This window comes from Aythya marila, assembly GCF_965140915.1.
Source record: "Aythya marila genome assembly, chromosome: W".
NCBI lineage: Eukaryota > Metazoa > Chordata > Aves > Anseriformes > Anatidae > Aythya > Aythya marila.
This window is the reverse complement of record NC_139081.1, coordinates 8484882-8509958: the sequence shown is the minus strand read 5'-3', so window position 1 is coordinate 8509958 and position 25077 is coordinate 8484882. Positions and strand designations below refer to the sequence as shown.

Sequence of the window (25077 nt, the reverse complement as noted above, 5' to 3'; positions counted from 1 at the left end):
GTTTGTCAGTTCAGTGTGTTCCCATTTCAAGCTCCTGTCAGATTATAATTTGGATTCCTAAACACAAGTTTTAAAATCTGTCTACTCCTTGTAATATTAAAAGCATAAATTTATGTGAATACGAAACTGACTGCACTGTACCTTTGGCTGCTGTTAGCATGGTTGATGCCAGCTCACACTGCTGGGATTCGATGTGACTTAGGGTGAACCAGCGGGGATACCGGTTTGGAACAACTGATGCAATGTGATGCGGGCGAGACATGTCTCCTGAAGGAGCCATAGATTCCATTACTAGCAACCTGAAATAAGGAGGAAATCCTTTTTCATTAAATCATTATTGCATTAGGTTACTCATGAGCAAAACCGAAGCCGCAAGAACACTTGACCTTGTTTATGAAATGTGCCTTTTTGAATATAGAAAGATATTGGAAAATCACTTCTTTTCTTGGGGAATCTGAAAAGACCAATTCCCAAACTCGTTTAAATCAGCAGGCATCTGCAGGAATTCACAGGACAATTAAGCCATCCATTATCCAAGGCAGCTGAGACTTTCTGCATCATCCATAGATCTGAAACTTTTTTCCCTGCCTTTTTTCATTCTTTGAACCACAGAGCTCAGGAAGGAAAATGGAGTAGTTCTCCATCATATTGAGACCATGTAAATATTTCCCCATATTACTGCATGCTCAACTTCAACTTCCTTCACTTGAAAATTATTAGCAAAGTATGGGAGATGCATTTTCAAGAAGTCATTTGAATTTTGATCTTACAATAAATTCATACAAATCGAAAAGGGCATTTTACTGTTCATCCATGAACTACTTTTTAAAGTCCTTAAAATCTAGCCTACCAACATTGTATAATGTACCTTAATTTAGTGTTAGTGTCCCAAACAGCAGTGACAGAGGAAGTTGCCTTAAAAGTTACTTTTCAGACTCCATTCTCTAATCCTGAAGCAAAAATTTGAGTGTGTCAATCTACAACAGTCTTATCCACCAAGGAGTATTCACACTTAGAAAACCCAAATTATTGTGTTTGTTGTTGACTACTAAGAATAGAAGTGATGGCCAGTAACAGAGACTCAACTGATTGACCTTCTTCTACCCAAAACCAATACAATAGATACAAGATAAATGCCAACAGGAAAAGTAAGAGTGGCTGAACAAAAATAGGCACTCACAACCCTCTAGCAAGTTACAGTTCAAAAAAGTGAAGACTTATCTGCTTGTATGCTCCTATATTGAAGGCTTCCTAATGATTCACTCCTGTAACATGCTGTCGTGGTTCCGCTCGAGTGGGCAGCCGAGCTCCACCACAGCCGCTCTCTCACTCCCCCTCCTCAAAGAGGAATGGGGAGAAAATATGTGAAAAGGGGGTCAAGGGTTGAGATAAGGATGAGAAAATCACGCAATAATTATTGTAACGGGCAAAACAGACTCAGCATAAGAAGATAGTAAGATTTATTGCCTATTACTAACAAGCGAGAGAAGTGAGAAACAAAGGAAAAAGCAAACCAAAAGCACCTTCCCCCCCATCCACCCTCTTCCACCTCCTCCCCCCGAGCGGCGCAGGGGAACGGGGGAATGGGGGTTATGGTCAGTCTACAGCACTTCTTCTCTGCCGCTCCTTCTCGGTCACTCTCGTTCCCTGTGCTGTGGGGTCCCACCCACGGGATGCAGTCCTTGATGAACTGATCCGGCGTGGGCTTCCCACAGGCAGCAGCTCATCCAGAACTGCTCCAGATATGGGTCCGTACCACGGGGTCCATCCCTCAGGAGAAAACTGCTCCAACCTGGCTCCCCTACGGGCAGCAGCTCCTGCCAGGTCACCTGCTCCTGTGTGGGCTCCTCTCCACGGGCTACAGGTCCGGCCCGGAATCTGCTCCGGCAGGGGTCTTCCACAGGCGGCAGCCTCCGTGGTCTCCTCCACGGGCTGCAGCATGGAACCCTGCTCCACCGTGGTACTCCATGGGCTGCAGGGGGACATCCTGCTTCACCATGGTCCTCACCACAGGCCGCAGGGGACTTCTGCTCCGGGGCCTGGAGCACCTCTCCCCCTCCCTCTACACTGACCTTGGCACCTGCAAGGCTGTTCACTCACTCCCGGCTGCTGTCTGGCGCAGCGTTTTTTTTTCCCTGTCTTAAATATGCTCTCACAGAGGTGCAAAACAACATTGCTTATTGGCTCAGATCTGGAAAACAATGGGGCCCTTCCCAAACATGGGGCAGCTTCTAGATCTTTCTCACAGAAACCACCCCTATGGCTCCCTGCTACCAAAACCTTGCCACGTAAACCCACTGCACATGCCAACTACCCCTTGTCTGTGTCCTCTTTCTTGATATCTGATAAAGAAACCATGAACGTATTTATGTGTGCTTGCACATGATTTGAACCTCAGTAAAGCGTCATCCACAGACAATTTCTTGAAGTTCTGAACTACTTCATAATGACTAGCTGATACCTCCATTCTGGAACACCCATCTCTATTGTGAAGTATTTTAGAGACAAAAAGAAAACACCCTTATGGAGTAAGATGCAGAAAAGCAACAGTTCAGAGATCCTACTTAAGGATATACAACAGTTCATATGGACACAGCCAGGCAAGGTCTAAATTAACTACCTCAAACACTAGTGCAAGTGAATCATAGATGTGTGTGACTTCTCAGAGTTTTCTGAATGCTATTTTGACTCTCTCAGCTGGACCAACTATAAAATGACCAGCAGCTTGGCTAGTTTACTTCTACAGGTACTGTAGTTTAAGTTATATCTTCAGAACAGATACATTTGTAAGCTATTCTTTTTCATCTATACATACTCTATATAATTATTTCTCAAATATAATATCTGACATTCTCTTAGTACATGTACACAACTTACTCCAAACTGACACTTGATCAAATTGTTCAGTCACATCATTTTATGGATCAGTACATAGTTTAGGACTCTGTTGCATTACGGAGTGTAGTCAATTAACCGTTATGGGTTCAGTCAGGTTCAGGGTACTGAACTATCACATTTACGGATTCACTAATAATGTAGCACACTCTCACTCTAGTTGTGTTCGATGAGAACTATCATGGCGAGGAACAATGCAATTAAGTGCAATCTATTACACCAACAGGTACACAGGTTCTTTGGATTGCCGGCAATAAATTCACTGTCTGCAAAAGCAAGCTAGCATGCATAAAATGCACAGGTACACAGTCTGGCTATTGACGCATTAAAAAGGCACAAAGACTAGAGATTTCTAAGTTTCCTGGGGAGGCACTTGATATAACCAGAAGTCACGGTGGTGTCTTCCTCCCTCACTGGGACATTTTTGGGTAAGATTTGAACACTTGGTTATACCAGTAAGACTGATGATTCTGAACATCAATTGATTTCTTTGAGACCTTTAGTTAAAACTGAGACCACTGTTGATGATGAAGATGAAATCCTCACTACTGTGCGAACAATCCCATGGTCACCAGCAGAGTTGATAAGAATACAGGAGAAGTTCTCAAGGCAGTCAGGAGACTCGGAAGTCGAGTATGTGTGGCGAGTTTCTCTTGAAGGAGGAGACCAAATTACGTCGAATGAGGAAGAAGCAAGAGGTTTTGGGGGACCAGGAGTATTTTTAACTACCACACCAGGAGACCATAATTACTCTATAACTGAACGAGCTGTATACTGGGCAGGGGATATAGATCCCCAGGAGAGAGGGGAACCACTGGAAATTAGAGCCACAAACTATTCTGACCTGGCTGTAGCAGTACAGAAAGCAGCCTGCATTCAGGCGATATGTGAAAGATATGAATTCAGGAAATCCCCGCTGTTACCTCCTATCAACCCAGCTCAATTAACCCCTCTTATCTGTGGCCTACAAGATATAGATATTAGTTCATTCAGTACTAAGCCCCCAGATCACTCCCGGTGAGTTTGCCAAATCCATACTGAAAACCCCAGATACCCAAATTCAAAGAGAGATTGAAACTTAATAAGGAACGGGGTGAGTTGTGGTGTAAGGCCCTAGCTTTGGGTGCACCCTGACCATTCTTGTGTTGTGCCTCTACGGAGGACCTCTACATTAGTCTGATCTCTGGGTAAGAAAAATATTCCAGCTGGGAAGAATTGCCTAACCAGAAAACCCCCGACCCATAAGGAAAGTGCACCTTCTGCACCGAGCCTAATTGACGAGGAGGAAGCTCAGCAAAAAAAAACTATCCCTGGGAAGGCAGTGAGCCACCCTGCTCGGCAGGTATTAGCAATTCAATGGCTCTCTAATGAACACTCTGGCCCCATTCCTGTTGGACCCTGAAAAATATTGGTAAACTTTCTCATTGACACCAGGGCCCAAATGTTGTTAATTACACGAGACAGCACAAACCCTGGGCATAAGACCTGGTCGACGCAGGGTTAAATTCACGGGAATCAACAGTGTGGAAAAACAATGCCCCACCACAAAAATTTCACTCTGGCTGCCAGAGGAACAGAAATTAACCAGGGTAGAAGTATTAGTTGTTGCTGCATATACTAATATTTTAGGATTTGACATACTGCATGGGCAAATGTGGAAAATCCCAGATGGGACTGTGTGGAGTTTCATGACATATCAAGTGGATTCAGGCACAGTGAGACTGAGTCTGTTACAAACATCCATATCCTTCCCCCCTGCTAAAATCACTAATGTTTGGCAACATCCGTCGCCAGCAGCAGCACTTATGGGGATTGACGGTGTGGTAACAGAATTGGAAGAAAGAGGCATTATTAAAAGGACTCATTCACTCATTAAGGGCTATTGTTATGGGGGGCTCCCTCCTAAAAGGGACAGAGGGACCGATATGCCGACCGGACCCAACCCGCAGAGAAGTCTGTTGCCTCCCTGGGGCTCGGGTGAGAGACTTTGCCAAGAAAGTCAAGCGCCTGGTACGGCCCACTGACTACTACCCGCTACTGGTCTTTCAGGCTGGTAGCGATGAAGTAGCAACGAGAAGTCCGAAGGCGATCAAAAGAGACTTTAGGGATTTGGGGCGACTACTTAGAGGATCAGGGGCGCAGGTGGTGTTTGCCTCTGTCCTTCCGATAGGGGGGATCGAAGCTGAAAGGCGTGCTGTTCACATAAACTCGTGGCTTCGAGACTGGTGTGACCGGCAGAATTTCGGTTTCTTTGATCATGGGAAGGTCTATGCTACACCGGGCCTGATGGCACCGGATGGGATGCGCCTCTCTCGGAGAGGGGTAAGGATCTTTGGTCAGGAGTTGGCAGGGCTGATAGATAGGGCTTTAAACTAGAGTCGAAGGGGGAAGGGGCTAAAACCAGGCGCGCCGGCGAAGACCTAAGGGATGGTACGCTAGAATCAGAGGGGCTGTGTGCCAGTGAGGTCCTTCGGTCAGATCCACAAGGTGCTGAGTGTATGGAGACGCACTTGAAGTGCTTTTACACGAATGCACGCAGTATGAGGAATAAAATGGATGAGCTAGAAGTCCTGGCCCAGTCCCGCAACTACGACATCATCGGCATAAGCGAAACCTGGTGGGATGAGTCCTGTGACTGGGGTGTTGCGATAGATGGTTACAGGCTCTTCAGGAGGGACAGGCAGGGTAGGCGAGGTGGTGGGGTGGCGATGTATGTGAAGCAGGGGCTGGACTGTGTGGAACTTCAGGTTGGCGATGGCAAAGTTGAGAGCCTCTGGGTAAGGATCAAGGGACGAACGAATAAAGGGGATGTCGTTGTGGGAGTCTATTACAGACCGCCTGGCCAGGACGATAGCGCCAATAAATTATTCTTTGCAGAACTAAGAGAGGCCTCGAGATTAACTCCCCTTGTCCTTATGGGGGACTTCAACTTGCCGGACGTTAACTGGGAGTGCCACACGGCTGACACGAGCAAGTCCAGGAGGTTCATGAAGCACCTAGATGATAACTTCTTGGTGCAGGTGCTAACGGAGCCAACTAGGGAAGGTGCCCTCCTAGACCTGTTGCTAGAAAACAGAGAGGGTCTGGTGGGAGATGTGGTGATTGGTGGCTGCCTCGGTCATAGCGACCATGAAGTGGTTGAGTTCAAAATTTATGGTGACAGAAGGAAAAGTGCCACCAAAACCTCATCCCTAGATATGGGGAAAGCGGACTTCAGGCTGCTCAGGGAACTAGTCAGTAAGGTCCCCTGGGAAACTGCTCTTGAAGGCCTCGATGTCCACCAGTGCTGGTCACTCTTTAAGCGATGCCTCCTAGAAGCACAAGATCAGGCAATTCCTAAATATCGCAAGTCAGGCAGGCGGGGCAGGAGGCCGGCGTGGCTGACCAGGAACGTTCTAATGGAGATTAGGCGGAAACAGAGAGTGTTTCGCTACTGGAAGGAGGGCCAGGTGTCATGGAAAGAATACAGGGATGCTGTTCGTGTTTGTAGGGAAAAAGTTCGAGTGGCCAAAGCACAGCTAGAGTTGAAGCTGGCTGTGTCTGTGAGAGAAAATAAAAAGGGTTTTTTTAGATATGTGAATGGAAAAAGGAGAACTAAAGAATACATAGGGCCTCTCCTTGATAGGGAAGGTCTCCTCACAGACAATGACATAGGCAAAGCAGAGACGCTTAATGCCTTCTTTGCCTCTGTCTTCAATGCCGATGATGGGCTTCGGGACCCAGGGTGCCCTGAGCTGGAGGACCGGGACGGTGGGGATGACAAACTCCCAACTGACCCTGAACGTGTGTGGGATTTGCTGCTCCACCTGGATCCCTACAAGTCCATGGGTCCGGATGGGATTCATCCCCGGGTGCTGAAAGAGCTGGCGGACGTCATCGCGGAACCTCTTTCAATTATTTTTCAACGATCCTGGGAATTTGGAGAGGTCCCGGTAGACTGGAAGCTGGCAAATGTTGTGCCGATTTTCAAGAAGGGTCAGAAAGAAGACCCTAGCAATTACAGGCCTGTCAGTCTCACGTCAGTGCCTGGTAAAATCATGGAGAAGTTGGTTCTCGAACTTATTGAGGCGCACCTGGGGGACAAAGCAGTCATTGGTCCCAGCCAGCATGGGTTTGTGAAGGGTAGGTCCTGCCTAACTAATCTGATTTCCTTTTATGATAAGATCACCCGTATGGTGGACCAAGGGAAACCAGCTGATGTGATTTTTTTGGACTTCAGCAAGGCTTTTGACACGGTTTCCCATAGGATCCTACTGGACAAAATGTCCACCATACAGCTAAATAAAAACATCATACGATGGGTGAGCAATTGGCTAACGGGCAGGGCCCAAAGGGTTATGGTAAATGGAGCTGCGTCAGGCTGGTGGGCGGTCACCAGTGGGGTCCCTCAAGGCTCCATTTTAGGGCCGGTACTTTTCAATATTTTTATAAACGACCTGGATGTAGGAATAGAAGGTATTTTGAGCAAGTTTGCTGATGACACCAAACTTGGAGGAGTTGTGGACTCAAATGAGGGTGTAAAGGCCTTGCAGAGGGATCTGGACAGGTTGGAGAGCTGGGCGATCACCAACCGCATGAAGTTCAATAAGAGCAAGTGCCGGGTCCTGCACCTGGGACGGGGAAACCCTGGCTGCACGTACAGACTGGGCGATGAGACGCTGGAGAGCAGCCTAGAAGAGAGGGATCTGGGGGTCGTGGTAGACAGCAAGTTGAATATGAGCCAGCAGTGTGCCCTGGCAGCCAGGAGGGCCAATCGTATCCTGGGGTGCATCAAGCACGGCATCGCTAGTAGGTCAAGGGAGGTGATTGTCCCGCTCTACTCTGCGCTGGTGCGGCCTCACCTCGAGTACTGTGTGCAGTTCTGGGCACCACAGTATAAAAAGGACATGAAACTGTTGGAGAGTGTCCAGAGGAGGGCTTCGAAGATGGTGAAAGGCCTTGAGGGGAAGACGTACGAAGAACGGCTGAGGTCACTGGGCCTGTTCAGCCTGGAGAAGAGGAGGCTGAGGGGAGACCTCATCACAGTCTACAACTTCCTCGTAAGGGGGTGTCGAGAGGCAGGAGACCTTTTCTCCATTAACACTAGTGACAGGACCCGCGGGAACAGGGTTAAGCTGAGGCAGGGGAAATTTAGGCTTGATGTCAGGAGGGGGTTCTTCACAGAGAGGGTGGTTGCACACTGGAACAGGCTCCCCAGGGAAGTGGTCACTGCACCGAGCCTGTCTGAATTTAAGAAGAGATTGGACTGTGCACTTAGTCACATGGTCTGAACTTTTGGGTAGACCTGTGCGGTGTCAAGAGTTGGACTTGATGATCCTTAAGGGTCCCTTCCAACTCAGGATATTCTATGATTCTATGATTCTACCTTACAATTCACCAGTGTGGCCCATAAAGAAACCAACCGGGCAACAGCGTTTTACAGTGGATTACAGACAGTTGAATGCTAACACTGCACCTTTGACTGCCGCAGTTCCAAACATGGCAGAATGGCAGAGATACTGAAAGCCTTCTGTGCGTCAACCAATACAATCACCCCAAATGTTTATTATATACGAGAAGAACATCCTACAGGATTTTATACTGGACAACCTGTGCTGGTGAAAATGCCTCAGATTGGAACAGCAGCAATGTTGTTAACTACCCCCAAAAATCCCTAGACTTGGGAAGTCAAAGATTTTTATCTCACCCTTTTTCTAACCCTGATGGTTGAATACAACTGAGCATATATTCTTTCCTTTTGTGTTCACAGGAATCGTGACTGAACTGCTTTTGGACAGCTGGAGAATCACAAATCAGCAGTTTGGATTGATAATTCTATGCTTTACCCTGACCTTAATGCAATCCCTTTTGGTTCATAGCCAAAAAGACCCAAAATGGCCGTGGTCCCAAGTCCAAGTTAAATACGCTGGATTATGGGAACACGTGCTATCAGGGAAAACTTAAACTTAGCTACTGTGGTTGTACATGGAGCTGAGGTGTTTCATTGTGACATCTCATAATGACCCTTGGAACCATGCATTGTCACAGTATAGTGCAAGTGGTGCAAGTGTTGGAACACTGCAAAATATAAATTACCTAAATCTCTCTACTTTAGTTTATAATGGAAAAAAAAAAAAAAAAGATATTTTCAAAAGATGAATGGAGTTAGAATGATTCACTTTGAATGACTGAACTTCAAGCCACTTCAGGCCAGACAAATCAGTTGCCAAATAACTAATGGGTCTACTTACAATAGGCTGACTGAAATTAAGACAATTTATGCTGATTCTTCCAGACCACAAAATTATAGTACCGGTTGTAGCAAAATAACTGAACCAAATTCTATTTGCTGGCACAATTTTACTTTCACCAAATGTCCTGGTTTCAGTTAGAACAGAGTTAATTTTCTTCCTAGTAGCTGGTAGAATGCTATGTTTTTTGCTTAGGATGAGAAGAGTGCTGATAACACCCCGATGTTTTAATTGTTGCAGAGCAGTACTTATACTAAGCCAAGGACATCTCAGCTTCTTGCTCTGTCCTGCCAACAGGCAGGCTGGGGGTGCAGTAAGAGCTGGGAGGGGACAGACCCAGGACAGGTGACCCAAACTAGCCAAAGGGGTATTCCATACCATCTGACGTCATGCTAAACAATATATAGGGGTGGCTAGCCGGGGGGAGGGGGCCGGACTGCTCGGGGTTAGGCTGGGCATCGGTCAGCGGGTGGTGAGCAATTGCATTGTGCATCACTTGTTTGTACATATTAGTAGTAGTACTATTATCATCATTGTATTATTATTATTATTATTGTTATTATTATTATTGTTATTATTATTTTCCTGTCTTATTAAACTGTCTTTATCTCAACTCATGGGCTTCACTTTCCATTTCTCTCCCCTGTCCCAGAGAGGGAGGGGGGAGGGTGAGCGAACGGCTGCGTGGTGTTTAGCTGCCGGCCGGGTTTAAACCACGACACCAAACCTATAATTGTGTACTGTCTTTGGGGTTACAGAGGCACTGAATTGCTATTCAAATTTATAATTGGTACAGTGACATCCACGTCGATTGTAAAGGACAAGAAGCTTCTGCTCCCACAGATATTTGAAAATGTACCAACTCGGACACTCCCATTGGTCTAACTCCTTCCATCTTCAACAACCAGAAAATGAGAAGCAATATGCCCTGTTCATTGATGGGTCCTGTCGTATTGTGGGAAAGCATCGGAGATGGAAGGCTGCTGTATGGAGTCCTACACAACGAGTTGCAGAAGCTGCTGAGGGAGAAGGTGAATTGAGTCAATTTGCAGGAGTGAAAGCCATTCAGCTGGATTTAGATATTGCTGAACGAAAAAAGTGACCAGTTCTCTATCTCTACACTGATTCATGGATGGTAACAAATGCCCTGTGGGGGTGATTACAGCAATGGAAGCAGAGCAACTGGCAGTACAGGGGCAAACCCATCTGGGCCGCTGCATTGTGGCAAGATATTGCTGCTCGGGTAGAGAACCTGGTTGTAAAGGTACGCCACGTAGATGCTCATGTGCCCAAGAATCAGGCTGCTGAAGAACATCAAAACAACCAGCAGGTGGATCAAGCTGCTAAGATTGAAGTGGCTCAGGTGGACCTGGACTGGCAACATAAAGGTGAATTATTTATAGCCCGATGGGCCCATGACACCTCAGGCCATCAAGGCAGGGATGTAACATGCAGATGTGCTTGTGATCAAGGGGTGGACCTGAGCATGGACACTATTGCACACGTTATTCATGATTGTGAAACATGTGGTGCAATCAAGCAAGCCAAACGGTCAAAGCCTCTTTGGTATGGAGGACGACGGCTGAAATATAAATATGGAGAGGCCTGGCAGATTGATTCCATCACACTCCCTCAAATCCGCAACGGCAAGCGCCACGTACTTACAATGGTGGAAGCAACCACTGGATGGCTGGAAACATATCCACTGCCCGGAACACTATTCTGGGCCTTGAAAAGCAAGTCCTATGGCGACATGGCACCCCAGAAAGAATAGAGTCAGGCAATGGGACTCATTTCCGAAACAACCTTATAGACACTTGGGCCAAAGAACATGGTATTGAGTGAGTGTATCACATCCCCTATCAAGCACCAGCCTCCGGGAAAGTTGAGCGATACAATGGACTGTTAAAGACTACGCTGAAAGCAATGGGTGCTGGGACATTCAAGCATTGGGATACGCACTTGGCAAAGGCCACCTGGTTAGTCAATACTAGGGGATCTGCTAACCGAGCTGGACCTGCCCAATCAAACCTGTTACGTACTGTAGAAGAGGATAAAGTTCCTGTAGTGCATGTAAGAAACATGCTGGGTAAAACAGTCTGGGCTACCCCTGCCTCAGGAAAAGGCAAACCCATTCCTGGGATTGCTTTTGCTCAGGGACCTGGACGTACTTGGTGGGTAATGCAAAAGAAAGGGGAGGTCCGGTGTGTACCTCAGGGGGATTTAATACTGGGTGAGAACAGCTCATGAGGTGAATTGTATTATTTGAATTACTATATAATTCTGTATGTCATCACTACCATGATTGCTATATACCATAGATGAAAAATGGTGATTAAATAGAATGTCTTGGAAAGGGTGGAACCTGAGCATGACATAAATGGTATGGAATAAGGGGTGGATATATGTCCTGGTTTCAATTAGGATAGAGTTAATTTTCCTCCTAGTAGCTGGTAGGGTGCTATGTTTTGGATTAGGATGAGAAGAGTGCTGATAACATGCTGATGTTTTAATTGTTGCAGAGCAGTGCTTACACCAAGTCAAGGACTTTTCAGTTTCTTGCTCTGTCCTGTCAGCAGGTAGGCTAGGGGTGCAGCAGGAGCTGGGAGGGGACAGACCCATGACAGCTGACCCAAACTAGCCAAAGGGGTATTCCATACCGTCTGACGTCATGCTAAACAATATATAGGGGTGGCTAGCTGGGGTGGGGGGGCCAGCTGCTCGGGGATAGGATGGGCATCGGTCAGCGGATGGTGAGCAATTGCATTGTGCATCACTTGTTTGTACACATTATTATTATTATTATTATTGTTGTTGTTGTTGTTATTGTCATTGTCATTATTATTATTATTATTATTATTATTATTATTATTATTATTATTATTATCCTGTCTTAATAAACTGTCTTTATCTCAACCCACAGGCTTCACTTTCCGGTTTCTCTCCCCCGTCCCAGAGAGGGAGAGGGGAGGGTGAACGATCAGATGTGTGGTGTTTAGCTGCCGGCCAGGTTAAACCACAACAGGGAGAAGGAGGAACTTTACCCACTGAAAGTATACTACATGATCTGCTGCCTACGCCTATTGGAATGAACCTTATCCTGGTGAAGAATTTACTGTTACATGAAGATCTGAAACAGTTTATGAAACAAGTTTGAGAAAATGGATGAAAGACTTTGATTACTGTCCATCATGATATAGAAAAATACATCGAGTGACGCAAAGAATAAAGAAACATGATAAACACTGTTGGTGGGACACATTGTTTGGATGGTTGTCAACTGCCATGGGAATCTTCAACAAGATGCTTCACCCTGTTGTTGTTTTGTTAATACTCACTGTATTATGCTTTATGCTAACAATTAGTTTGTATGTTAAACTCTGGACTATAATGAAACGTTTACTATCCCTACACGATATGCATGCACTCGATAATCCTCGTCCCAAGAATGTATGTGATATACCTGACACATTCCAGATGTCATGAAGCTTGAGTGACTATAGTCATGGGGTGGGTTATGCAGAGTAATTGCCTAAAGTGACTAGGAAAATTAAACTAATATTCACATTTTAAAGAAAACATACAGAATTGAAGAGGCTTTCAGGGTGGAGTGTAGCTGCATTACCTAAGTGTCCCCTAGGCTTCCAACCTTAGATGCTATTGCACTAGGGGAACCTGGTGTGCTGACTCTAAGGAACAGTATGGAGCATAGAGCAGAGTGGAGACATCACGGCTAGGCTCTGTGACCAGGTGGGGACTCGATTGTTCTTGTGCACACCGAGAGCAATAAGCTGCACATTTGCTACCCTGAGCCAATGACCTGTCATGTTTTTGACAAAATGCTCTATTCTAGTGAACTTTTGCTCATTATAATATCATCATAATACCAAAACACACCTCCATCCCAAAAGCTACCTGCCTCCAAGGTGCGACCAGCCCTCACTGAGCACGTGCTGTGAATTTCTCAGAGCCTATACCTTTAAACAAAAGCGAGAAAACATTTTACCAATTATAACCAAGATATGCATGACTAGAGTCACTCAAGCTCAAGGTAGAAAATAATATAAATTGGCTAAAGAGAGAGGGGATGTTAGGGAAGATACCATCACGAAGGATACCTTCTGACTTCTGGGATCATTCAATGATCTGAGCCTCTCCCCCTCCGCCTCCTCCCCCCATTGGGATTCCGTGGGGTAAGTTTCGAATGCTTGGTTATATCAGGTGTGTACCTGCGTGTTTCATGCATGCTAGCTTGCTTTTGCAGACAGTGAATTTATTGCCAGCAATCCAAAGAACCTGCGTAGCAGTTGCTGTAATAAACTGCACTTAATTGCATTGTTCCTAGCCGTGATAGTTATTGAACGTGACTAGAGTGAGAGCGTGCTACATTATTGGTGAATCTGTGACCATGACAGTTCAATACCCTGAACCCAACTGGACCCATAGCGGTTAATTGGCCACACCCCTTAACGCGACAGCATCTCAAGGAACAGTGCATGCACAAAAGAACATGAAAGTATGCTAAATAGCTCACTTAATAGAACATCATGGCATGCCTTAAAAAAAATAAATCCTACCTACCCCCTCCCCTAAGGTTTTCAGATACATCTTTTATCAAATTCATATGCACCTGAACATCAAGCTCCTTAGTAAGGAAATACTCTGAGCAACATACCCTACTGGCTATTATCTGAAATAAATATTTTCCTTAGTATCACTTTATTCCTGGTGTGTGTGTGTGTTTGTGTTTGGTGGGGAGAGGAAGGGGTGAAACAGTGACTGATAGGTTCCAAAAATTTAACCTTATAGTCAACTAGAGTGCCTTAGTATTGCTAGAGTCAGTTAACACACGTCTGTGAGCCCACCTAAACCACACCCAGAGGTCCTAGTTTTCTCTGTAGGACTCTGATGCTTCCTGCACACCCCTTCACTTATGCAAAAATTCAGCATAGCCAGAGAATACCAGAGCTTCATTTAAATAAACAGATTCCCTGCTTTACCAACTTGATTAAGTCTCAAAAGTACTTTGCATGACGTTATAGGCTCTTTATGAGATACTTCTATTAGAATATGTTAAACTAATTTAAAGCAGTATTAAAAACAGCATTTTATTTGCCAATACGCAACTGCACAAAATAATACCCAGGCACTAATATCTGTAAGATATTCTCAGTAATAATTATCTTAGCAAAGATATAATAGCAATAAACCAAAAGCATTGCATGAAAATTTGCAGACACAAATTGCTTTCTGGCTGAGGGCATAAAAAGGCAAGCTGTATTTTCCCAAGCTACTGACAACATTAATTTGCCAGTTAAGCATAAAGCAAAGAAACTAATCCATAGAATAAGCAGCAGTAATCTTATGAAGTTCCAAAACTCAGGAAGCATCTATGAGACACAATCCGACTCAAATGTATGAAAAAGGAGTAAATACAGTAGGGAAGCATGCTTTCCAGAAATACCTCCAGTGACAATTAAAACTGCTCCCTTATCATAATATTTATATTGTCCCCTCTATCACAGGTACTGATTTTTTTTCTTATTACTTTTTTTATAGCTATACAGCTTTTAATACCCTCATCTTCACTTTTAGATTCTGTATCTTCAACTTGCAGATGGCAAACTGGAGTACAGAAGCTAAGGAATACTTCATCAAGACACACAGGAAATCTATGGCAAAGCACAGAAATGAACAGAATGTCCTGATGAGTGCATTATTCTCCCACTGTTGTCCTCTAAATATGAGGCTGGTACTGCTTCCATCTTTGTTCTTTGTGTTTCTTTTTTGTTTGTTTTTTACCTTGTGTGGTTAAATAATTACCTTGTGTGGTATATTACTATTTGGCTTGCTTTTCAGCACAGAGAGGCCTGCATAATGTCATAGGCACATAAGAAAGCTGTATTACACTCTAAGCTTAGATTTATCTAGGGGCTTAAAAAAAGATAAGAACCTCTCTACGAGATCCTGCCTCCTACATGGTGGGAGGCGTTCTTAGTATTTCATTCACCGGTTTTCTGTTTCCTCTTCCCCACAGCTGACCAGATAGCTGTCACACCTGCAACCCAAACCTGGCTTTTCAGAGCAAGCAAAGTTGTAACACAATGCAACAGTCCATAACCACAAGTCTTTTCTCTGCTGCAACCTCAAACCTAGACACAACGTGTAGGGGAGAAGGGGAAATCTGTGATATTTCCCATAAGGTTATGCACCCCTCTACCTTGCAGGGGAAGGAAGTCACGCCGCATTACTCAACTGTTGTCTCACTTGACTTGTACCTATTCTATCATGTGCTCAAGCACATTACTACAATTAACATCTTCTATATGAAAGATTTTTATAGATCAACAGGAAGTGGGAGACATTTGCGGGGCTTGGGTACTGATAAGCAAGATCAAGACATCTAAGATTAACTCATGAAAAGGCAGGAGCCCTCGAGTAGCATCTCAGAACATACCTACATTATTGGTGAATATATGTTAGGGTATTTAGCAAGCACATATAAATACAACACACCAAGTAAATAACCATCATCACGTTATTACTAATATTTTCAGACACATGCACATGCTAATATGAAAAAATACAGATTAACCAACTGCCCCTTTGATTTCTATCAAGAGTCAAGACTCTTTCTTAGTCCCATTGAGACACCTTTTTACATAGCTTTATATATGTAAAAATAAAATATGTATAATTTTTAGCTGAATTTTTCCAAGCACAGAAGGAGGGGGGAAAAAAAGATGTATTATTAAATGGCAGGGAAAATCCCAACTACAAAATGCAAAGTGGATTACTAGGTTATGAGTAACAGTAAATAGAAAAAGAGCATGAAAGGAAGAGGCTGTTTGGGGGAAATCTTTTCTCACTTTGAATTTCATTGCCAGTCTCTACATTCCTTTGCTGTGAAAAGGAAATGCTGCTGTTAATGTATGACTTTCATGCAATTTTTGGCAAGGTTAGGGGACATCAGAACAAGCACAAGCTACAACAGGTTTAGCATTCTTCACTTTTTTTTTTTTTTCTTCCCAACTTCAATTACTTAGTTAGGTCTTAGCAAAGCTAACCTGTCATTAAACATCACCATTAAAGCCTGGCTCTCAAAGCCTGGGTGAAATTCAGGCTAAACAAGGGAGCAACAAAAAGTTCAGATTACAAGTGAGCAGTCTACTGCAGATCTACATTCTCCTGGGCTCCACTGTATGTGTTTTGGTGCTGCAAGAAGAGAACTGTAGACAGACACAGAAGTGACCATGAAGGATAGCAAACCCTGTCCTTGCAGACCTGAGGTGCATGAAATGCACCTCTCAGCTTCCACTAATTTTATATTGTGTGTTCCACACACTAAAAGAGGATTCAGAAAATGAAACAAACAGATGATTTTGAATACAGAGAGGCAAAATACTCCATACAGAAAGGAAGAGACTTGGGAAATTTGGTGTATGGTAAGCCCTCGCACAGGGAAGTGCTGGCACTACACCAGGGAAATTTGGTGTACGGTAACCCTTGCATGGGAAAGTGCTGGGTAGTACACCAGGGAATCTGGTAAACTCATAGGTGTGTGGTAACCCTTGCACTGGGAAGTGCTTGGCAGTACACCCCCATTTTCCAGAATCAGTACGTTAGTGTGTGGTACACTGCAGAAGGGAAATTTCTGTAGCAACATACTGACGAGGGCTAGGAAAAATGGGAAATATGGGTTCCAGGGGACAGGGAGATATCCTTGGGGGAGTGCCTACCAACAGTTCTTCCTGAAGAATGATAAGAAATTGGAAACATAATCCCCAAATTAGAGGAGATTGTAAAAAAAAAAAAAAAAAAAAAAAAAAAAAAAAAAAAAAGGTTAAATATTGTGTATCAGTCTGGACAAAAGTACCAATTAAGGAAACAGCAGTATTTTGGCCAAAATACGGGTCTGATGAAAATTCAGGCTTTAAATTTATGTGTAAACAATAAGATTCCTTTTTCGGAGAAAGAGCCAAGTTATGCTCCCTATAATCCTAATATTGTACCCGTGGCAGCAGCAGTCACTCCAGGAAGAGAGACAGGGACTGTAATTAACACTGTCCCTAAAGAAGGATCGTACTCTAGGCTCTGGCAAGAATTAGAACAAGGTAGAAGATATGTTGAGAATTTTGCCTTCCGTGATACTAACAGTACTAACACTAACTGCGTGTCCTCTTAGGTGAACTACCCCCCCTCCTTACCAGCAGAGAGGTTAGGACTTTTAAGAAGGAGAAGAAGTCTTTATTCGAGGACCCCAACAGCCTAGCTGAACAATTAATTAGACCAGTTCCTACGACCTGACTTATACTCTTGGGGGAAGGGAATTATGTCTATAAGTATGTTGTTTACAGGGAAAGAAATGGGAATGATCAGGAGGAGAGCTGCTATACAAGAATGAGAAAGAGCTCATCCTCCAGGACCAGGGGTAATACCGGCTGAGCAGAAATGCCCACTTGCTAATCCTGGCTGGAATAATAATAGTGTGCAACACAGAAATCATATGAGAGACTTGGGGTCAGAATGAGAAAGTACTCGGGGATGAGTCCCGAGGACCCGGTATCCCAAGGGCTCTTGAAAGTTCATTGTGTGATTAAAGCCTGGCAAGAACACAGAAAATGCTCCAGAAGGTGGGGGGATGTAGTGAACAGTCACTGGGGGACGCTCCTGCGGGAGGCCCTGGAGGTGTGTGTCCGGAGGGGAGATGAGAAGGAAAAGCAGAGAGCGAAACTAATGGTATTGACAGTGCAGCGGGTAGTGAGGCAGAGGGTTGGAGAAAGAGGAAGAAAATCTTCAGGGGGAGTCAGGGCCAGGATGGAAAGGAGAGGAAGAGAGATGAAGGAATGGCAGGCAAAGAAAGCTGCCTGTGTTGTGGCCTGAATCCTAGCAGGGACAGGTTTTGATAAGATGTTTTAAGTGTGGCCAGGCTGGCCACTTCGAATAGCAATATATGGAGTGGAAGAAGGAGGAAAGAAGGAAAATGGTATGAAATATGGTATACTGATATGTTGTTTCAGCATCCTGGAGGGAGAAAGGTATGGAATTAAGTTGGCCCTTGACTGAAACTTTGGTGAAAGTACAGGCTGTAGAAAGAAAGATAGAAAGAAGTGTTTAAAAAAAAAAAAAAGTTACTGAAGGTGTTAATGGTGTGGTATGTAGCGTTTGACAGAGCTGTTTGAAGTTGAATGAGCAGGGAAAGGGGATGTAGGCATTATCTAAGTAACAGTCTAGAAGTTTTGGTATATTTGCTGTGGTGTTTGGTCAGTTTCCCAAGTATCAGGGAGGGGGACGGGGGGGACAGCCTGCTCCACCAGGAGCCACAGGCCGCAGGGGGGCTTCGGCTCCAGCTCCTGGAGTGCCTCCTCCCTCTCCTTCTGCACTGACTTTGATGTCTGCAGGGAGGTTTCTTGCTCCTTGCTCTCCCAGCTGCTGTTGAGCAGCAGGTTTTTGTTTGTTTCTTTGTTTGTTTGTCTTCGTGGATGTGCTCTCACAGAAGCACATACTGTGTTGCTCATGGCTTGGCTCTGGGCAGCAGTGGGCCCCTTTGGGGCCACATGAAATTGTCCCTTATCTGCCACGGGGAGGCTTCTGGATTCTTCTCATGAAGAAGAATCTTCTCTTCCCCCCCGCCCCCCCCCATGAACCTTGCCATTGAACCCAATACACTGGGGTAGCTAGGTCATTACTGGCTTGTAAAGTATCAGGGATTACATTAACTAATGAAACCCTAAAAAGTGATGGGGGTAGAAGGGGCTGGGATAACAGTGCCACTTTTGGGGGATACCAAGCTGAGACTAGGGGATAAAATGATCACTGGGCAATTATTGCATGTACCCAAGGCAGGGACTAACTTGTTGGGAAGGGATTTGATGATTAAATTGGGCATTCAACTAGTAAATTGTTAGACTGGAATAACAGTTAATGGAGTAATTATTAATGGAGTGCTCTCAGGCCCTGAGAGCAAAGATATACTCACCTCTGACTGGAAAGACCCTGAAATGGGGGCGGAAGCAACAATACAGATGGACGGTTTTACCTCAGGGGTTTACAGGGCCACCTATGTATTTGGGCAAGTTCTAGAACAGATTTTGGAGCAATTCCAACCTCCCGAGGAGGTGTTACTGTTACAAATATGTGGATGATCTTTTATTGTCAGGACAGGAGAAAACAGTTGTGAAGGAAGCTACTAACAAGCTGTCCAACTTTCTGGGAAAGCAGGGCTTGGGAGTATTGAAAACTAAATTACAATATGAAGAAAGAAGTCAGGTATTTAAGGCATCCTGGCTTGCATAAGAAGCAGTGTGGCCAGCAGGTCTAGGGAAGTGATTGTCCCCCTGTACTCGGCTCTGGTGAGGCCGCACCTCGAGTACTGTGTTCAGTTTTGGGCCCCTCACTATAAGAAGGACATGGAGGTGCTCAAGCGAGTTCAGAGAAGGGCAACGAAGCTGGTGAGGGGTCTGGAGAACAAGTCTTACGAGGAGCGGCTGAGGGAGCTGGGTTTGTTCATCCTGGAGAAAAGAAGGCTCAGGGGTGACCTTATCACTTTTTATAAGTACATTAAAGGAGGCTGTAGAGAGGTGGGGGTTGGTCTATTCTCCCACGTGCCTGGTGACAGGATGAGGGGGAATGGGCTGAAGTTGCACCAGGGGTGTTTTAGGTTGGATATTAGGAAGAACTTCTTTACTGAGAGGGTTGTGAGGCATTGGAATTGGCTGCCCAGGATAGTGGTGGAGTCACCATCCCTGGAGTCTTTAAAAGATGTTTAGATTTAGAGCTTAGTGATATGGTTTAGTGGAGGAATGGCTAGTGTTAGGTCAGAGGTTGGACTCGATGATCTTGAGGTCTCTTCCAACCTAGAAATTCTGTGATTCTGTGATTCATGCTTCAGCTACAAGAAGCGTCACGCTCGCATGCTCTCATCCTGATGGGGGACTTCAACCACCCGGATGTCTACTGGAAAAGCTACACAGCAAGCTGTAAGCAATCCGGGAGACACCTGGAGTGCATTGAGGAGAATTCCTGGTCCAGGTATTAGACAAACCAACCAGAGGAGAAGCGTTACTGGACCTGGTGCTCATCAACACAGAAGTTCTTATTAAAGAGCTCAAGATTGGAGGGCATCTGGGCTGCAGTGACCACGCCCTGGTTGAGTTTGTGATCTCGAGGAATATGGGCCTAAAAAGGGTCAAAGTCAGGACCCTAAACTTCCAAAGAGTGAACTTCAAGCTGTTTAAAGACCTAGTAGACAAGATCCCTTGGAACACTGTCCTTAGGGACAAAGGAGCTGAACAGAGCTGGCTACTCTTTAAGGATGTTTTCCTTAGAGCACAAGAACTCTCCATCCTCCTGTGTCAGAAAGAGAGCAGGGAGGGCAGGAAAACAGCATGGCTGAACAAGGACCTGCTGGTCAAACTGAGGCGCAAGAAGGAAATGCCCAGGCAGTGGAAGCAGGGACATGTGGCCTGGCAAGAGTAGAGGGATGCTGTCTGGATGTGCAGCGATGGGATCAGGAAAGCTAAGGCACAGGTGAAAATGAACTTGGCAAGGGACACAAAAAATAACGGGAAGAGATTCCATAGGTACACTGTAAACAAGTAAGGTACATTGTACAAGTAAGAACTTGTAACAGCAGACATGGAGAAGGCTGAGGTACTCAACAAGTTGTTTCCTTCAGTCTTCACTGATAGTCAGGCTTACCACATCTCTTGTTTCCCTGAACCTGTAGATGAGGGCTGGGGGGGCAAAGTCACTCCCACTCTAAGTGAAGAGCAGGTTCGAGACCACCTGATGAAACTGAACTGGTATAAGGCTATGGGGCCCCCTGATGTGCATCCCACGGTCCTGAGGGAACTGGTTGATGTAGTTGCCAAGCAACTCTTCATCATCTTTGAAAAGTCCTGGCAGTCAGGCCAGGTGACAGGAAGAAGGAAACATGACTCCCATTTTAAAAAAAGGTAGAGAGGGAGACCCAGGCTACTACAGACCAGTGAACCTCACCTCTGCCTGGAAGCAATGTCAAGGCACATGCAAGACAAGGAGGTTACTAGCTCAATTTCAAAATCCAAGCATCCAATGTAAACTATCCAATTCCACAAGCGATAAATATACAAAGCAATAAAAATAAAAATAAAAATAAAAATAAAAATAAAAATAAAAATAAAAATAAAAATAAAAATAAAAATAAAAATAAAAATAAAAATAAAAATAAAAATACACTCAAGTAAAAATAAAAGTTTTCACCTTTAAACTATGATTTAGAGAAAGGCAGTTTTTCTCAAGTTTTGTGTTAACAATCTGGCCTGCCCTGAGATAAAGCCAACACATACTGAACACTCCCTGAGAATCACCTTTCTCCCGATTACTGAAGACAAATGGTATCCAAGTCACACATTTTGTTGTCATATGATGTATTCCATTTAAATCCTAATATTCAGAAGTGTATAAGACTGCTTAGTTATGAAGCACAAGAAAAGAGTATTGTGTCAGACCACACCATATGGTTTCAAACCTACCATCGAGAGATAATTTATAAAGAAGACCGGTGGAACAAATAGTCCTACAGAACAGACTAAGCAACAAATGATACTGAGACTGCTGGTAAGATGCATCTTTCCTCATTTCTTCACCACTACCATCACATATACACAAACACACATGTTAAAGCTGTCATAATTGAACACAAAGCCACATTCCCCAGGAGGGGGATTCTAGAAGGAAAGATTATAACAGAGAGCACTGTTTTACAGTTGTAGGTAAACACTAATTTTACATTTATAAATGATTATACTGTAGTTACTACAAACATCACTTTCTTTTACAGATTACAGAACCAACGTAATTTTTCCTTAAAGAGAACGATGCTTCTTTTAGACAAAAAAGGCTAGGTCTTGATTACCAAGCTTTTCCCCCTTTTCCTGATCTCTACTTGTGCTCTTTCTAGATGACTTGTGAATACATACCGCATGACTCTCAGTGCAGTTTTGTATGCTAATTCAGCATCATGAGGTAGGAGAGAGGTGAAGAGATACTTGGCAAATGTGTGCATTGGAACACTCTCTCGATGGATGACTTCACCTAAACCACTATATGGTCCAGCTGTGGGAAAAAGAAAGAGAATGTCAATCTTTACAGACTGCTAAAACCTAACTTCTGCACCTTTAAAAACAGTCACTATATCTTGAGTTAGAATTGGTATTCAGAGACAGAGTTTTCTGTACAAAAGGTAAAATTGCATCGATATTTTTGTGAATTATACTATACACATATCACATAGATACAATATATTACAAATATATTACATACCATATATTCTTTGAGACAATGAGACAGACCGTAAATTGCATAGTAATAAGCACACTACCAGTGCACATACAAATGACAGAATGGTCCCAGTGACCCATGGGGCTCATTCAACAAATTTATGGTATGCAAAAGGAGAAGGTGTTAATCCCAGCTTTTCCTCCATGTAGTTATATTGTACATATGAATCCCTATGTACCCTCTGTTGGTGTGCGATTGCTTTCTCACAAATCTACCAGGGGAAAAAAAAGTGTGGTTACAGCAGAAAAGTGTGTATCTTCAACTGAAGTTACATGAACAATCACTACAGCAGCGCTTGATCGCTATTAACATCTCACCTGACATTAGGCATTTAAATAACCCTTTGGTCTGGATTTTGTCTCCAGAGAAGACTAGGTCAGATCTTGCATCAAAAATTGTTTTACTAGTCCATTACTGCCACATGATCTTAAAAATGATATTTGTTGTAGGGAAACTATCCCCACTGTTGGGACAGCAAACTTTGCACGCAGTGCAGTATTTCAATTTCAGCACTGCAGTGTCAGGACTGACAGCAGAAATGATGATTAAAAAAAATTTAAATGCAATTATTTCCTTGCTGAGTTCTGAATGTTCGGTAACTACAAACCCCATTTTACATTTCTCCTGCAACCTTGAGGCTGTTATTCCTGTTAACAGGAAAACTGTGTCAAGCAGTTTTTGACTTCAGCAGCCAGAAGTTCAAGCATAAAATGTTGCAAGACAGAATAAGAATTGTACATTAAGTATTATTGGAAAATGACTGCACATATAGCAGCCAGCACCCCCAGAAGTTACTGCAAGAGAAGAGAATTTTGATTTCTCCTCTACTAGAGATTTCAACCCACCATGCTTGTATGGACAAATTACTGTGTGAGCACACTACTTCAATGCAGAATAGCATATATCATTTAAACAGCTTCCAGAAGCAGCAGTACAAACTGTGTCTGACCCTACGCTGGAGTGGATGAGGAGTACTTGCACAATTTATGTAGCCACTTCTGCTACAAAGAATAGAATAGAATAGAATAGAATAGAATAGAATAGAATAGAATAGAATAGAATAGAATAGAATAGAATAGAATAGAATAGTTAGAAGGGACCTTCAAAGATCATCTAGTCCAACTGCTTAACTACTTCAGGGCTAATCAAAGATTAACGCATATTATTAAGGGCATTGTCCAAATGCCTACTGAACACTGACAGGCATGGGGTGCATCGACCACCTCTCTAGGAAGACTGTTCCACTGTTTGACCACCCTCACAGTAAAGAAATTTTTCCTGGTGTCCAGTCTGAACCTCCCCTTGCGCAGCTATGTGCTGCTCCCATGCATCCTGTCATCTGTTGCCAGGAAGGAAAGACTGACACTTCCCTCTCCACTGCCCCTCCTCAGGAACTACATGAGATGTAGATGGTAACAACTTTAACTTAGACCAGCACAGTTGTTTCAGCAATGTTTTTCTGAAGGGTGCCTTAGCACAAGATGAAAAGATAAAAATCATAGTGCATGAAAAAAAAAATGAGTTCCATAGGTGTGCATTTCTGAAGACCAATTACAAAGGAAATGTCAGTGAAGATTTAGTAGGTGACAAAATGTCTAATCATTTGAAATGAATTTGAAAGCCATTGAAAACTATCTAGCATTGTTTCAATGAAAGAAGCCATTTCATGTATGTTTGTCAATTGGTGATTCAGTCAGAAACTCAGTTAGGACATGAGGAGTACAGGACAAAGCATTTATATAAAAACATATTCTGACATTAACTTAGCAGTCAAGCAAAAAATTAAAACAGTTCTTGCAACAGTCTTACCATTCTGCTTTCCCACTCAATCAAGTGGTAGCTACATACAACATGCATTAATCTGCATTAACAGCATAAAAATCAGCTTAATATTGTCTTTTGTTTTGTTTTTTGTTTTTATACCTACAGGACTATAACTATAAAAACACAATTGATATGATTAGGATCTTCAGTCACTGCACAGTTTTTCTTCCATGTGAGCTGGCAATTTCTGCCTAACCTGGCATAAACTGAAGCTATTGCAGGAAAGCTAGATTTCTCAGCAAACAGTAATGCAAGACACTGCACACTGCTCACTACGGTAATTTCATAGGTAGTTATTTTAGCAGACTTCCTACTAAGATTACCTTATAGTAAACTATAAGTATCAGCGAACACTTGAGAGAAATCCTGCCTTTTCCTCAGTCAAGAAATGCAGCAAATTATAATCCATAGGATTCCTGTCTGGTGGTGGTTAATAGCTGGATCCAGTTAGCTGGTGTTCTTGTCCAAAGGCCATAAAGCAGCAGTCATACCATAATGGAAACTCTCCCTATGGTGCAGCTTCTCTGCAGTTTCAAATGGTGCCATCAGTAGGTGCCAGTCTTTAAGGATCTGGGCAACAACAGTGACTCACAGCTGAGAACCCTAAACAACATACTGCATCTCTTCCATTAAAGAAGTTTTAAAAGACAAATGTCTTACAGAAAGAAAACAAAGCATGACTGCTGTGTAACAGTCTTCACAACTCACCTAGAGCAGTACTGTACTCCACACCATCCCTTGAGCAGGCACTCAAAACAAAACCATGCCTTTGGCGAATTAGTTCCTTTAAAATTTTTTCTTCCAT

At 43.8% G+C, this 25077-nt stretch overlaps 1 protein-coding gene across 1 annotated transcript in view; it reads right to left on the bottom strand.

Moving 5' to 3' along the window:
- The window catches only part of LOC309889543 (zinc finger SWIM domain-containing protein 6-like), a gene marked incomplete at its 3' end in the record, with an annotated part of 239723 nt that overhangs the window by 45646 nt on the left and 169000 nt on the right, over positions 1–25077 (bottom strand). The window contains exons 10-11 of the mRNA XM_082782392.1: positions 22088–22223; positions 142–299 (exon numbers count right to left, since the gene is read on the bottom strand). Of these exons, the coding sequence (XP_082638518.1) occupies positions 142–299; positions 22088–22223 (294 nt within the window). The remainder of the gene's footprint in view (positions 1–141; positions 300–22087; positions 22224–25077) is intronic.